The sequence below is a fragment of the Scyliorhinus torazame genome, chromosome 11 (assembly GCF_047496885.1).
Source record: "Scyliorhinus torazame isolate Kashiwa2021f chromosome 11, sScyTor2.1, whole genome shotgun sequence".
Taxonomy (NCBI): Eukaryota; Metazoa; Chordata; class Chondrichthyes; order Carcharhiniformes; family Scyliorhinidae; genus Scyliorhinus; species Scyliorhinus torazame.
Window position 1 is genome coordinate 120,904,033 of NC_092717.1, and position 15,574 is coordinate 120,919,606.

The 15,574-nt window shown below is 44.3% G+C and overlaps 1 protein-coding gene across 3 annotated transcripts in view; it reads right to left on the minus strand.

The window, feature by feature from the left end:
• Positions 1-15,574, minus strand: part of chd7 (chromodomain helicase DNA binding protein 7) — a 378,323-nt gene that overhangs the window by 99,443 nt on the left and 263,306 nt on the right. For all 3 annotated transcript variants that reach the window (XM_072467710.1, XM_072467709.1, XM_072467711.1), the window contains exons 16-21: positions 10,798-11,008; positions 6,876-7,071; positions 6,597-6,764; positions 6,309-6,488; positions 5,933-6,043; positions 5,648-5,853 (exon numbers count right to left, since the gene is read on the minus strand). In XM_072467710.1, the coding sequence (XP_072323811.1) occupies positions 5,648-5,853; positions 5,933-6,043; positions 6,309-6,488; positions 6,597-6,764; positions 6,876-7,071; positions 10,798-11,008 (1,072 nt within the window). The remainder of the gene's footprint in view (positions 1-5,647; positions 5,854-5,932; positions 6,044-6,308; positions 6,489-6,596; positions 6,765-6,875; positions 7,072-10,797; positions 11,009-15,574) is intronic.

A 15,574-nucleotide genomic window follows, 5' to 3' on the forward strand; every position in this document is an offset into this window, starting at 1 on the left:
CGAACTTTGGATTTCTTGTCCGCGACCGGTTTCATCACATTTTGTGCAACTTTCAAACGTTGTCTAGCCAATTCACCTGCCCTATTTAATCGTTCCCTAAAATTTGACACAAAATCCAATAATGTAATTTCCGATTTCTCACTCACCAATTTTTCCTTAATCAATTTAAGTGGTCCTCTTACCTCATGACCAAAAATTAGTTCAAAAGGACTAAATTTGTTGACTCATTAGGTGCATCCCTAATTGCAAACAGCACGAATGGAATTCCTTTATCCCAATCCTCTGGATAATCTTGACAATAAGCCCTCAACATTGTCTTTAATGTCTGATGCCACCTTTCGAACGCTCACTGCGATTCTGGATGGTACGCAGTTGATTTAAATTCTTGTATTCCTAAGCTATCCATAACTTCTTTGAATAACTGAGGTAAAATTTGATCCTTGATCCGATTGTATTTCTGTGGGTAGTCCATATCTAATAAAGAATTTAAGTAACTCCTCCACAATCTTTTTAGCTGTAATATTACGTATTGGAATGGCCTCTGGAAACCTAGTAGACACGTCCATTATAGTGAAATAATATTGATTCCCACGTTTTGTTTTAGGAACCGGTCCTACGCAATCAATTACGACCCTTGTAAAAGGTTGCTCAAATGCTGGAGTGGGTATATAGGGCGCTTGTTTTATCAGTGCTCGAGGTTTCCCTATCACTTGACATGACCTCCCACTAGTACCTCATGTGAAACTCGCAACATCTCCTCTCTATACTCTACCGGCAATACTACTTGATGAACTTCTGCCCCCTTTCCACCTGTCTGCATATGTAAAGGTCTCCATTTTCTCATCAGGACATCACTTTTACAGTAATAACACTCTGGTATACACTCAGATTCCTCTTCCGTGTATGCTTTCTGATACATCCGTTTTATTTCTATATCTTTTTGTTGTCACTCCGCCAATTTTCCAGAACTAAAAATATCCGCCTCATCCTCCACCTGTTCTTGTTCTTTTTCAACCATCTGATCTTAGAATTTACAATGCAGAAGGAGGCCATTCAGCCCATCGAGTCTGCACCGGCTCTTGGAAAGAGCACCCTACCCAAGGTCCACACTTCCACCCTATCCCCATAACCTAGTACCCCACCCAACACTAAGGGCAATTTTGTCACATTTTTGATCAAAAATCATTTCTGATAAGTGTACTTCAACTTCATCTTCACTCTGATTTCTCCTCGTCTTAACCTGTGACTTTGCGACCTTGTTACTACACAATCCGGAAAAATCCCAGGATATTCGTCCTTCAACACTTCAGTTGTCTGATTTTCCACTGGCTTATCAACCACAGTAGGCATCACTCCCACCTGCGATCCAGCTATATCATTCCCCAAGATAAACTTTATTCCTGGACAAGATAGTTTCTTTATTACTCCTACTACCAGATTACCTTTACCCGAGTATTTCTCATATCCCCAGTTTCTATCCCTCACAGACTGAAACTGATGTCGGAAACCAAGCTTTGATTTAAGAACTAATTCATAATCATCTGCCATTTCTACTGCTAACCTCGCAGTTTTAACCCTCTGCTCTTCCACGAGTTCTCACTACATCCGGAATTTAATTTCTAAACTCCGCCAAAAGTATAATTTCTCTGAGAGCTTCATACGTTTGGTCTATTTTCAAAGCCCTTATCCACCTATCAAAATTACTCTGTTTGAGCCTTTCAAACTCCATGTATGTTTGACCAAATACTTTCCTTAAATTTCTAAACCTTTGTCTGTAAGCTTCAGGCACTAGTTCATATGCACCCAAGATGGATTTTTTCACCTTCTCATATGTCCCAGATACCTCCTCCGGTAGTGATGCAAACACGTCACTAGCCCTACCTACCAGCTTTGTTTGAATCAGTAATACCCAGATGTCCTGTGGTCATTTCATTTGTTTAGCTACCTTCTCAAATTAAATGTAAAAGGCTTCTACCTCCTTCTCGTCAAACCTTGGCAATGCTTGGACATAATTAAATAGATCCTCACCACGCCTTCGACTATGACGCTCTTTCTCACTATCCTCATCACTATCATCCAACTGTACGTTTCCCTTTACGTCTGCCAATTTTAATTGACTGTCATGTTTCATGGCCATTTTCTTAAGTTCAATCTCTCTCTATCTTTTTCCCTGATCTGAATCTCCCTTTCTTTTTCTTCTGCCAGGGCTATTCATTCTTTCCTCCTATCTTCTCTCTCCCTTTCTTTGTCCTCTCTATCTCTCTCTTTCTTTTTCTTGTTCCTCTCTTTCGTATTCAAGCTGCTTTAATTCCTTCTCATGTTCCATTTGTTTAATTTGCAACTCTATTTTTGCCATTTCCAATGAGTCAAACTGTATCTCAGGCAACTTTAAATGTTTAGCCACCGCCATACTTACCTCATCTTCTCGCATTTCGTCAGGTAATGTTAACTGCAATGTTTTTGCCAAATCTAACAGTCTGCTTTTAGTCTCTGCCCATAAGGGACTGCGTGTGACCGTCTCCACCCCCAAAAACTTCTGAGCCTCTGAAAGAGCCATTGTCCACAACACACTCTACTTAAACTAGAATACCACACCTGAAAAGCACCCACAATATGCTCACTGTCTTTTAAGTTCACTAAGCCAATCCAATCGATAGACTTTTATCCCCCTCGAACCCCCAATTGTTATGGGCCTGGGTTTAGAGAACCCCAAAGTGTATCATGGAGTTCGCCTGACCCAGAACTTTTAATAGATTGTGGTATGGGGAGCACACGGCCATAGGTACTACAGGTGTGGTACAGCAGAAATGAAAAGTATTTTTAAAAGCAAAACAATATTCTATGAACTCAAGTTAACCTTTCTAAAACAAACAGTGAACATTTTAGCAACCAGTAAATCAAATACACCCCCTAAAGAATACAACACTAAGTAACCTGTATGCTGTCCTTTTCACCCAGACGACTTAACAAACCTTTAACAGAAGCACATCAGGGTTTACATTCAATGCTGAAAACATTTATAGTTCTGAATTCACCAAATGATCAAGAGATAGTCCTTCATGGCAGAGAGATCAACAGCTGCAACACACTGAAAAACGAAACCAAAAAGACAGAGACACATCCAAACTTTTCTCAAAGTGAAACTAAAAAGTAGAACCAGAGCTCAGCTCCACCCACACTCTGACATCACTGCAGTAACATGAGCAGCCAAACATTTCTTAATGCGACATTCTCACGACATGGCCAGAACTGCTCGCAGTACTCCAGAATGGTACAATTGAAACACTACTTCCATCCTCTCATATTCTCGGTCTCAATGTAAACGCCAGCATTCCATTACCCCTTTTGATTATTTTATGTATCTATTCATAACATTTTAATCATGTGTACTTTGATCACCTAGTTTGTACATCCACTGTTTCTAGATTTCCACCATTCTATCTTCAAGTACAAAATAGATCAGCTCACATTTTCCTACATTGAAATCATTTGCCACAGATTTGCCTCTTCACTTAATCTATAAATATCTCTGCAATTTTACATTTTATTCTAAACTGCTTACAATGTTACCGATCTTGATATCATCAAATATGATTGTGGTTTTGTATACCATTATACAGTTCATAAATACAGTGAATAATTAAAGCCCCAACACAGATCCTTATGGGATGACACTAGTCATATCTGTCTCCTCTCGCCAGCCAGTTTCCTAACCAGGTTAATAATTTTCCTTCAATTCATGGGCTTCAACTGTAGCTTACAAGTGACTTTATCAAATGCCTTCTGGAAATCCATATAAATATTATCCATCGACATTCATTTGTACATTCCTTTAGTCACCTTTTTAAATCAGGTTCGTGAGGCATTACCTACCTGCCACAAATCCATTCAGATTCTCTCTGATCAGCTGAAAATTTAAGCTGTTCCGTCACCGTAGCATTATAGTCTCCAGCAAATTTGCAACAAACGTTAGGCTAACTAGTCGGTTATTCCTTGACTTTTCTCTTTTACCTTTCTTAGACAAGGAGTCACATACACTGGAATGCTTTCCAAATTGAGAACACTTTGGAAGGTTTTAAGGGCATCTCCAAATCTTTTTTTCTACTTCTTTTAAAATTCTCAGGTGGAAACCAACTGGCTCCGGGGATTTGTCACTCAGTAATTCCATAAAATGTCAGCTTTGTTTGGGTACCGTGATGTACAAAAGGCATCACAACTAAATGGGACAGGGTACAATGAAAATGTTGGTCTTTTTCATATTCTCATATGATTGAATGAAAATTCGAGAGTGAGAAAGTGGGGAACAGGAAAGTTAGAGAGAGGCGAGAAGAGGAAGAGCAAAATATTTTTGTTCACTAGATTTACACTGCTTGGCTTAAAATTTGTAGCTCACGTTAAGAGCACAGGACCATCTGGTTCTGCCATACATGTGTAGATCACTATATTTTGCAGTATATTTGGAAGACCAGGCCAATAGAGGGAATTTTAACACAGTGCTACTTTTTATCAGTATCAAATGCACCTTAGGGGTGGCACAGTGGCTAGCACTGCTGCATCACGGCGCCAAGGACCCAGGTTCGATCCCGGCCCTGGGTCACTGCCCGTGTGGAGTTTACACATTCTCTTAGTGTCTGCATGGGTCTCACCCCCACAACCCAAAGATGTGTATGTTAGGTGGATTGGCCAAGCTAAATTGCCCCTTATTTGGAAAGAAATAATTGGGTACTCGAAATTTTAAAAGAGTATTAAATGCACTTCAAGTACATGAAACTGGCAAACTGTAGAAGCAAACAAGTGGAGCATAGCTCATCCATAGACTCATGCGCAGTCTCCGTGCCTGCTCTACTCGACCACTCCCCTGATAATAATAATCTTTATTATTGTCACAAGCAGGCTTCCATTAACACTGCAAATCGAAAAGCCCCTAGTCGCCACATTCCAGCGCCAGTTCGGGTACAGTGAGGGAGAATTCAGAACGTCCAATTCACCTAACAAGCACGTCTTTCGGGACGTGTGGGAGGAAATCAGAGCACCGGAGGAATCCCACGCAGACACGGGGAGAATGTGCAGACTCCACACAGACAGTGATCCAAGCCGGGAATCGAGCCTGTGACCCTGGTGCTGTGAAGCAACAGTGCTAACCATGGTGCTAGTGTGTCACCCATGCCCTTATGCTATCATACTCAATTACACACCGTATAAACCAGCCAAAGTGGCAGTTGTCCTGTAAATGCCTAAAATGTTATCCAACATAAGAGAATGTATATAGTGAACCACTCAATTTGAGGATGGAACAGCATTATACATATATGCTAGATTTGGATTTAATAGGATAAAATGAAATTTTTTTCCACCATAGAAAATCTTTGATGAAAATGAACTAGAGCAACACATCACAGAATAACAGATTCAAATTTACACATTCAATTTAAAATTTCAACTGGGTTTTCAGAGAAAATACATCCTTAGAAGAAAGTGGAGATCAGGACAAACAGTTGATTGAACTCCTAGTTACCTTGCTTTAAGTGAAGTATCAAAGTCTTTGAAGCAGATTTTGTTGGTTCGCAATAAATTTATGGTTGGAAAATAATGTACAAAATGCGAGTGACCACAAAATTTACACTAATGTATTCTACAATTTACTCACCCATACACCAACAGGTTCTTTTCTACTCTAAAACACTCAGTCCTTGGATAACCGTGGGACCTATCTTGTGGTCTGCGGGGGGGTTTTCCAGTCTTTTCTTCAGAATCGCTTTCCAAATCTGAAAATTCCATTAGTTCATCTTCTTTAATAGCATTGTAGTGTCTTGTCTGCTTTCTTATTCTTGGTGTATCAATCACCAAATTGTTCTAAAATAGAGGAAGTACACATGAGCAAAAACACATTTATATGCTTTGAACATAATACACATGACAACATATTGCTTACCCTTCCATTTATCGCATCAATATCCAATTCAGCTTTCTTTGCCCACTTCTGCCAAAAATTTGGATCATCAAGGGAAATATCGGTCCTATTCCCAGAAGCTACAAAGCTGGCCTAAAGAGATTTATACACAAAAAAAAATATCATTGGTTAGGTGAATCTTGCACGTTTGATTTCATAAAAGATTATCAGATATCTTGAATGGGAAGTTCATTAGTGTACATATGACATCAAAATGTGTACATGCTTGTAAATAAATATGATGTGGAGATTCCTCACCCGAGGAAGGAGCAGTGCTCCGAAAGCTAGTGTTTGAAACTAACATGTTGGACTTTAACCTGGTGTTGTAAGACTTCTTACTGTAAATAAATATATTTACCTTTGCAAAAGTGGAACCTTTTCCTTCAGATTCTATAGTAATTGTGTGAGTACGCCTCAAGAGAATCTGGTCAATATCTTCTTCACAGAATTTTGACCCTTCATCCTCTTCATCCATCAGTGCCCCATATGCTCCTTTTCTAAGAAGATCCTCAATCTCCTTCTTTGATAGCTGCTGAACCTGAATATTTTGTACAATTTTAATATTAAGTGCCATTAATTTATAAACTAAAAAGCCAAATAAATCTGCTTAATTTGAGTTGACTACATTATGTACAAATACACATACCCCATTAGCACTATTTTCTCTTCCACTCATGGACTGCAGAACAGCTTTGTCCAGTCCAAGTTTCAGACTTGCCTTATCAAACATCTCTCTTTCATAAGAGTTCCTGGTTATTAACCTATATACTTTCACTGCTTTGCTTTGCCCGATTCTGTGACATCGAGCCTGAGCCTGTGGGGTACAAAACTCTTAAATAGGCGGCAGAATCTTATATTAAATTACTGCACTCTCCATAAACATAACTGAAAATAAGTTAATTTAAAACTAACAGACAAATCTCACCTGGAGATCATTTTGTGGGTTCCAATCAGAATCAAAGATGATACAAGTGTCTGCAGCAGTAAGGTTAATCCCCAAACCCCCAGCACGAGTGCACAGCAGGAAAACAAAACGATCGGAGTCAGGTTTAGAGAAACGATCGATTGCTGCCTGTCGAAGATTTCCCCTCACACGGCCATCTATACGCTCATACAGATGCCTGGAAAACAATTTTTGGAAATAAAAAATTCAAAGCATATTCGTTTTCAGTCAGTAGAAAGCTTTCACTTGCCAGATTTGTGCAAATATTGACCAAAATCAGAAAACCCTAGCTCCTTCATTAGTACATAATATTTATCTCATGGTCACCTCACTAAGTAAATTACAATGAGAAATGTGTTTTAGCATATTGATGCTCAGCCGCCCAGAAAGACCTCAGTCCTTCCAACAGGGATCAACCATTTGTCTCTCCTGAGATATGGCTACAAGACTAGAAAATTTTTCCATCCATATTGGTGACCAAAACAAGTATCACATGCAAGTTGTGCCAAAGCGGTATTTATTTTGACAGGACATTCTCTACTCATACCCTATTACGTTGGCTAAACTTAAGCTTGTTTTGTTGATTACTGCTCCACAGTGCACAAGCTAAGAATCATGTCCACCACCAACCAAAGATGTCTTTCAATTTTAATTATTTTGACAAGCAAAGTGTACTTATAGCCCATTTCCTTTACATGCAGTACTTCATAATTCCTCATTATTGAATTTCTTCTGCGAGTTAAACATTTCATCAAACTCATTCTGCACTGCCCAGGTAATAACTGATATCTTTAAACTTTCACAATTTGTATTCAGTTCCTGAATACAGGTTGACTTAGAGGAGGAATATTACATTTATTTCCAGTTCAAAAAACCTTAGCTTGCCAAATAGGTTTTAATGGCTGGGTGTGTTTACTTTAGAGAAGTACAGACTGGTCCAATTTGATTGAGGTTTATAAAAGAGACTAGATCGTGGTTATATGAACAACTTACTTCAACGAGAGAGAACCAAGAGTCACACTTAGAAGTTATGAAAGAGCAAAATTAGGTTGGATGTTAAGCAGTTCTTTGTTACCAAAAGAATAGGCCAGTAAACAGGCTGACAACTCATGAGGTGAATACTGATGCATTGTTTTTCTTCAAGAGAGAATAGGATTTGCTTCTGACTGAATCAGAAAACATATCATACAATAAATAGGCACACTATAACATACATCAAGGTTATTGTGGTCTTCTGGATATATTGTTCATACAGGGCCATAGAGGAATTCTCCAGATTTCACCCTATGCAACTGGTCTAGGCTTTAACCTGTTTTTCTGCCTCACCCGGGAGATTACATAGCTCCAGGTCTGTAAGGATTGTCTATTTTTGATACATGATGCACCACCACAATAAAGGATAACCGAGATCAGGGTTTATCAAAGTGCGGGTCATGGGCGGGTTAGGAGGGTTGCAGAGCAATCAGTTGTGCCGTTTCCGTGGCGGTCCCCATTGCAGGAGAAGCACCAAATGGCCGCTACCATATTTTACACTGAGAATAGTGGCCAATGCCGCCTTTTAAATTAAAATAAATGAGGCTGTGTGGAGTCTTCTTGCCAGAAGCAGGAGGTCATGATCCCGGCACGTGCACCTGATGTCTTGCACCCTACATATATCTGCTTTTGCCACCAAATCATGAAGCTGAGTTGCTTCCATTTTCTAGCTGCTGGCAAGAGGACTGGTAAGATGGATTATTTTCTTACAAGTAAGAGACGGCCAGAGACTCGAATAGGCAGTGTACCTACTGACAGGAACTCAACAGAAACTGCTGGAGAGAGCTGCTCAGGAGAATCCATGGCAGGACAGAGCAGTGCTAGTGTTAACTTTGCACAGAGCTCCAGGCCTCTAGTTAACAGCCTACAAAGAAGAAACTTAACTTGGGAACAGAACGGTATAAAGATGATTTCTTGATGGATCGTTTTATCAATTGTGCCAATGCAATTAAGGATGCAAAGTCCATGTGTGTTATATGCAGAGAAGTACTAGGAAATGAGAGAAGTTTCAGATTCTGAAAGCGAAGTGGTGGATGAAAAATTTCATTTGAGTTTCAGACCCCAGAATCAGTTGTGAGAGCGGACTCCAAATTAAAAGACTACGCTGTTGTAGCTGACCTGTGATACCACATTAAAAACATGCCAAAAGCCCATGAGACTGTCCGCATGCTGGGGTAGCATCTCCCAGGTGTATCCACTGCTGAGTAAAACAAGCATTTTGTTGCTATTGCTGTACACGTGCGAGGTTGAATTTTCCATTGTCGCAAAGATGAAAACAGCACAAGGGAACTGGTTGAAGTCTGCACCTGCTATGTACATTTCCCTCTCCTTCTTTAAACCTGATTCAAATGATATTGAGAGGACCAAACAGGCTCCCCTTTTGCATTAAAGGTAAGTGATCGTGACGTGGCTCCTGATGATCGGCTGACGAGTGTCCCAAAAGTCAGCCAGCTGGTAAAAATGGGTTACGGGGAAAAAAAGTTTGAAAAACGCTGGCCTAGATTCGTTAGTCTCCTCCTGTCGAACACAGAGTGCAGATGTTTCCTCTCATGATTGTCATAGCCATACAATCTTTGGATATTTACCATATCCTCAAATTTAAACCAAACAGCAAGCAGAGTATGTTATTTTACTCATCTTGTGCAATTTAAGAAGAGCACACCTATTAATAGTAACTTGCATAAACCTATGCCAGAATATATTTGGTTAGGTATTAGGATAGCTTTTGCCTTTTTCTGGGGGATGACATTATTTGAACCAGCTGTTGATGTATCCATGACAAGCCAAAAGTTGGATCTTCCCATGATGCACCATCTTAACACAGCATTCCCTAGTAGCCCAATTACAACCACAGAGGGACATCACAGTGTAAATATGTGCTGTAGAAACTTTGTCCAAATTATTAGTCTAAGAGTATTTTACCAGTATATTTAATTTGATTTGTAACGGTATAATTATTTTATAAATAGGGTGGATATAGAAATTAAACACTGTGGTTTACTTTTAAATGCCCTAATCCTAAAAACGCAAGGACACGGTAGTGGCATATTTAATTCTTTCATCTCTGGAATATTGTACATTAATAAAGATCTTCTCTTGAACTTGAATAAAAGTCCCAAGTGAATTGAATTTGGATTAGCTTGGCCTGTTTGTTGCAGCCAAAACGTCATGGTTAAAAACCATCAACAAACCTGCACTAAATTGGCACTCTCATTTCAGAGACCATGAAGTTAATAAGTTGGAGCAAATATTAATCTGTGGAAAATAAATTCCTGTTAATAGGTTTTTAATATCTCTGTATACTTCAAGCCTTTTCATGACATTTTAGTAGTTTCCTGTAATGCCACCTGATAAGAAAAAAAATGTTTTGTTTGCAATTTCAAAAATTGATACTAAAGGTGTTGAGTTAGGGCATATTTTTGGAACAAAGCAGAAGTTTTTTATGTCTCACTAGTACCATGGCTGATCTGGGAATGTGCATGCGAAAGTAATGGCTAGCAAAAGCAGAAAAAGCTTTGTTATCCAAAAGAGACATCACCCACACACCAGGAAAAGTATCAAAACTCCATCCCCTCATCTCTGACACCTGGTTCTGTCAGTTTCTAGATTGACTAACAGTCACGTGAAGGTACCTGCTTATGCTTAATTTATAAAATTGGCAGTGGTAAAAAGAGTCATATCTAGCTGCCATATTTGTTTTGATTTGCCGGACATCCCATGGGACCGTAACAGGTTAGCTGAGATCTGGTCTTCATGCCTTCACATAGAATACAAACCCATACTATTCTGCTTCAAATACTGGCTTGTCACAGTAGTATACTATGCTACCTTGCAGAATTAATTTTTGTTTATAGATTAATGCTGGCCTCACCTTCGCTGAATGAGGTAGTCCTCAAGAATATCCAAACAGCGCACCATCTGGGAAAATATAAGCACCTTGTGGCCACCAGCCTTTAGTTTTGGCAGTAACTTGTCAATCAGTACTAACTTGCCAGCAGCTTGGATCATAGCCTGAAGTTGAAAATCTGGTGTTTCAGGATTGTGTGTTTCTTTAAACTCCTCCAAAATCTTCTCTTCAGCACCTACACATACCAAGAGTGAACAACAAGACCATCACAAAGTCTGAATCATGTCAGGTCTATAATCTTCTAAGATATCAAAAAAACAAACACAAATGTTACAATACCATGACTTACAGCCAGCTTATTTTACTTCTTTCTCCTCTTATATTGGAAGTAATTTGAAAGTCCCAACTAATTTAAACATATGTACGTTTCACAGCTGGAGAAAATCTGTGGATGCAAACTTGTCAATGGGGAGTGAAAATCAAAAAGACTTTGGGCGGGATTCTCCATTTCAGAGACTAAGTATTAACACCAGGACTGAATCGGTGGACTTCTACGACAACTAAATTGGCGCCGGTCCAGGATCAATTCATGAACCGTTAATGGGCTAGCACTGGCGCCACATGGAACTCGAGCGATTCCAATAGAAAACGGTGTCCGATTCACCAGGGTTGGCACTCGAGAGGCTGACAAGCTGCAACCACAAAATTAGCACTCCACTCTCCACATGCACGCATCCCAGCCAACAGGATGGCAGCAAGGAGCGCAGCATCCGGTTTGCAGACACAGAGCTGGAGACCTCGATGGATGCTGTGGAGGAGAGGCAAGCTACCCTGTACCCCGGACTGGGAAGAAGGCTGCCACCCGCTGTTGTACACCAGGCCTGAGCGCAGCTGGCAGAGGCTCTGAACCCCACCACCAGTAACAGACAGAAGTGCCACAAAAAGCTGCATGGCCTCCTCAGGGTGAGTAGGCAACACCATGCCCCTGGCACCAACTCCCACTCCACACCCATAAACACCCCCAGAGGGGGACAGTGACCCACCTGCCAGCAATGTGCATGCTCCCACCCTGCAGCATATGCCAGCACCCATACTGGCCGACATTGCCGGGTGCTCTGGCCACAGAGGCCACCAGCTGACCACCCCATGCTGCATGCATCCGACTGCTTAATACTTTGCCCGTTCTATCTCCCCTTCCCCCCGGACCACCTGGTGACGAGGCGGGCCCTTCTGGTGTCCCCCACCCCCAAATCCAAGCGGATAACAGCGACAACGATGCAACCGACAGTGATGAGAGCCCCCAAACCACAGCCCGAGACATCCCAGAGCACCAGTCCGGGGACGACACATTTCTCGGCACAGCTGTCTCCAAATCCCTCCACCATCCCAAAGACACTACCTCGGTTGGGCACATTACTGAAGAGGCTCCTGGACATTGTCTGGTGTGCAGCACCATGTGCTACAGTACATCAGGTAGACAGTCGGAGGTTGGGCCGACTCCAGACTAGCCATCGATAGTGGAGATGCAGAGCCAGGGATGACATGAGGGGCTGTCAGCGACCATCCAGCGCCTGCAGGTGCAGTTGGAGGAGACAAACTAGCCACCCAGGCCAACACCACACAGGTGACGGCCGCGGTGAAGGCCTTAGGGGTGAGGGGATCGGCCATGGGTCAGGATGTCCAAGGCCTGGGGCAATCTGTGCAGGCAGTGGCCAAAGCACAGGACAGGGCAGCCATGTACCAGAGCCACCTGGCCAGTCACAGCGGGTCATGGCTGAGGGGGTCAGTAGCATTGACTCGGCACTGGCCAATCTGAGCCAGTCCCAGAGGGTGGCGGCCCACTCCTGTGCTCCATAGCAGTGGTCATTGAGACCCTAGTTGTGTCGGGTGCGGTCCTCTAGCAATGGCAGCATCAGGTGGCAGCTATTGGGCACCCAGAGTGAGGTGGTGGTTATGGGGCCCGTGCCTGTGACTCCTTCAGGGGAGGTGCTGGAACACCACAGCGCCTCGGACTCTTCCGTCCTGTCCCTAAGACATCTGACAGGCAAAACAGGGTGGCACCATGCCATCTGGATACCCGAGCAACTACTGGGCTCATCCAGGCTCTGTCGCTCCAGAGGATGGCCGCCAAAGAGGACCCATGTCACTGGGTGGGAACCGCAGGAGGCCACCTCCACCCCTAATTTACTGCCTGGAGACCCACCCAGACGTAGTGTTAGGGCCCAGCCAGAAAGATAACACCAGTTAAATTGGCATGGGTGCTGCATACAGTATAGAGTTAGGGGCTACGACACAAAACTGTACAGAAATGTTCATTGTTTCACAATAAACATCTGGTCACAATGTTGCACCCAGCCTGTTGCTCTGTCAGAAGGGTGTCAAGGATGAGCTGGGCTGACTGCAGGGGAGATGAGGGGACATTGGGGGTGGTCATGGGCCAAGGACCCCAGTTCAGCCATAGCTCACCGCCTCGGTTCCCTGCCCCACCCCCATCCCTCCCCACCCCATTTGTTCGATGGGACAGTGTAATGGAATGGCCAGTTCGCATGCAGGGATCAACTAGGTGGACAATGGGCAAGAGTCGAACGTCAGATGATGCAGAGCACCAAAGCTCATCGCAGAGCAGATCATCCTCCAGATCCAATGTTACTGCCAACCCAGGGCCCACACCTTGTAGGGAGGCAGATCAGAATCATGGAGGGGGAGCAGTGAGGGTGGTCGGCAGGGGGGGGGTTCCATGCCATTGGCCAGACTCCCTAATCAGGGAACCTGGATGCAATTATGGCGACCCCGTGCACTGGCCTAGGCGCACCTGCTGCTCCTATGCCTGCCTGGCCCCCACATCCCCGTCGAACGAGGCCTGCTGTTCATCCCCCTCCATCATGTCGCTCCTCTGGAGGATACACTAGGCCATGATAATGGAGGGGCCCCTCCAGAGTGGTCCAGGCACCTGAACTGCATTTTCAGGATCCTGAAGCACCGCTCGATCACGCCCCTGGTCGCGGCATGGGCGTCGGTGTAGCGGGTCTCCGCATGGGTCTGTGGCCTCCGGATAGGCGTCATCAGCCATGACAGCTGCAGATAACCCTTGTCGTCCAAGAGCCAACCCCTTACCCGGTGGTGCATCTCAAAGATGTCAGGAACCATGTGTGCCGGGTTGAAGGCGTCATGCACACTGCCCGGGTATCGGCCACAGACATGCATGATGAGTAGCTCATAATAATAATAGCTTATTGTCAAAAGTAGGCTTCAATGAAGTTACTGTGAAAAGCCCCTAGTCGCCACATTCTGGCGCCTGTTCGGAGAGGCTGGTACGGGAATTGAACCTGCGCTGCTGCCATAACAAGCCAGCTGTTTAGCCCAGTGCTAAACCAGCCCTCATGGTCACACACCATAGAACATAGAACAGTACAGCACTGGCCCTTCGGCACATGATGTTGTGCTGACCATTTATCCTAATCTAAGGCCAACGTAACCTACATCCCTTCAATTTACCGCTGTCCATGTGCCTGTGAAAGAGTCGCTTAAATGTCCCTAATGACTCAGACTCCACCACCTCTGCTGGCAGTGCATTCCACGCACCCACCACTCTTTGTGTAAAGAACCAACCTCTGACATCTCCCCTATGCCTTCCTCCAATCACCTTAAACACCAGTTGTATGCTTGAGTGGAACCCCTTTCGATTTGTGAAGACCAGCCTGTCATGAGTTGGTGCTTGTTAGGTGACATGCAAACCATCGGTCACTCGCTGGACCATCCCGGTGATGATGGCAAATCCCGCTGCCTGGGCATCCTGGTGGTCTCGGTCCACATTGAATTTGATATTGTGCCGACCGGGCATATAGGGCCTCAGTGTCGACACGGAAGCACCTGTGCACCGAGATCTGTGTTATCTCAGAGCCCCATTCGGCACCTGGAAGGGCCCCATGGCATAAACGTTCAGGGCAACCGTCACCTTGACAGCCACTGGGAGCACCCCCCCCCCCCCCCCCCCTCCCCTCCCCCCTCAAAGCCCGGCGGCTCCAGATGCTCTATGATCTGGCAGACATGCCGTACAGTCCCCCTGCTGAGCTGGAACCTTCAATGGCATGCCCGGTCTGGCAGATCCTCGAATGACAGGTGCTGCTAGTACGAGGCCTCGTGCGGCACCTCCTCCATCGTCTGTTGGGTGGGCGGCTCACCAGTTCCTCTTGGCAAGCTCTGATGCTGTAGGGCTCCCTTTGAGCAGCTCCTGCTTTTACAGCCTGAGTGCATCACCCAGGGCTGTGGCGGCCAAGATGAAGGCCACAATTCCCGATTGGATTCAGATAGCTGTTGCCTGCAGGGGGTGAAAGGCTATTATGTTTGCATGATACGTACCCCATGCCCAACCAGATCCAATGGGTTGCACGGTGGCTCTGGCCTGCACTACACCCCCTAGCCCCGGGTGTCCCTCCGAACCCAACCACCAGCCATTGCCCCAGTGCTCTGCCCTCCCTCTGCACTGCTGGCCCTGTCGGTGCCCAGACTGTGGGGGCATCTGGCCCTAGCGTCTGTTCCTGTTGACAGGCACCCATCCCTGCAGGAAGGAATATTGGTGTTGGCCCTACCCATGCCAGCGGTCCGGTCCTTGGGCGTTGCCCATGTGTGGACTGCACGATGCCCCGCCAGTGGGTGGCGCCCAGCGTCACATTGCGCAAGCACGGGCCATGGTGGGTGGCCAGTGGGGTTAGCAGCAAGATGGCTGCCTCGCTGTGGCAATGGCAGTCTGTGCCTGCATGAATTTTGTGTAAGCTACAATTCATTTCAATATTTCTGCAAC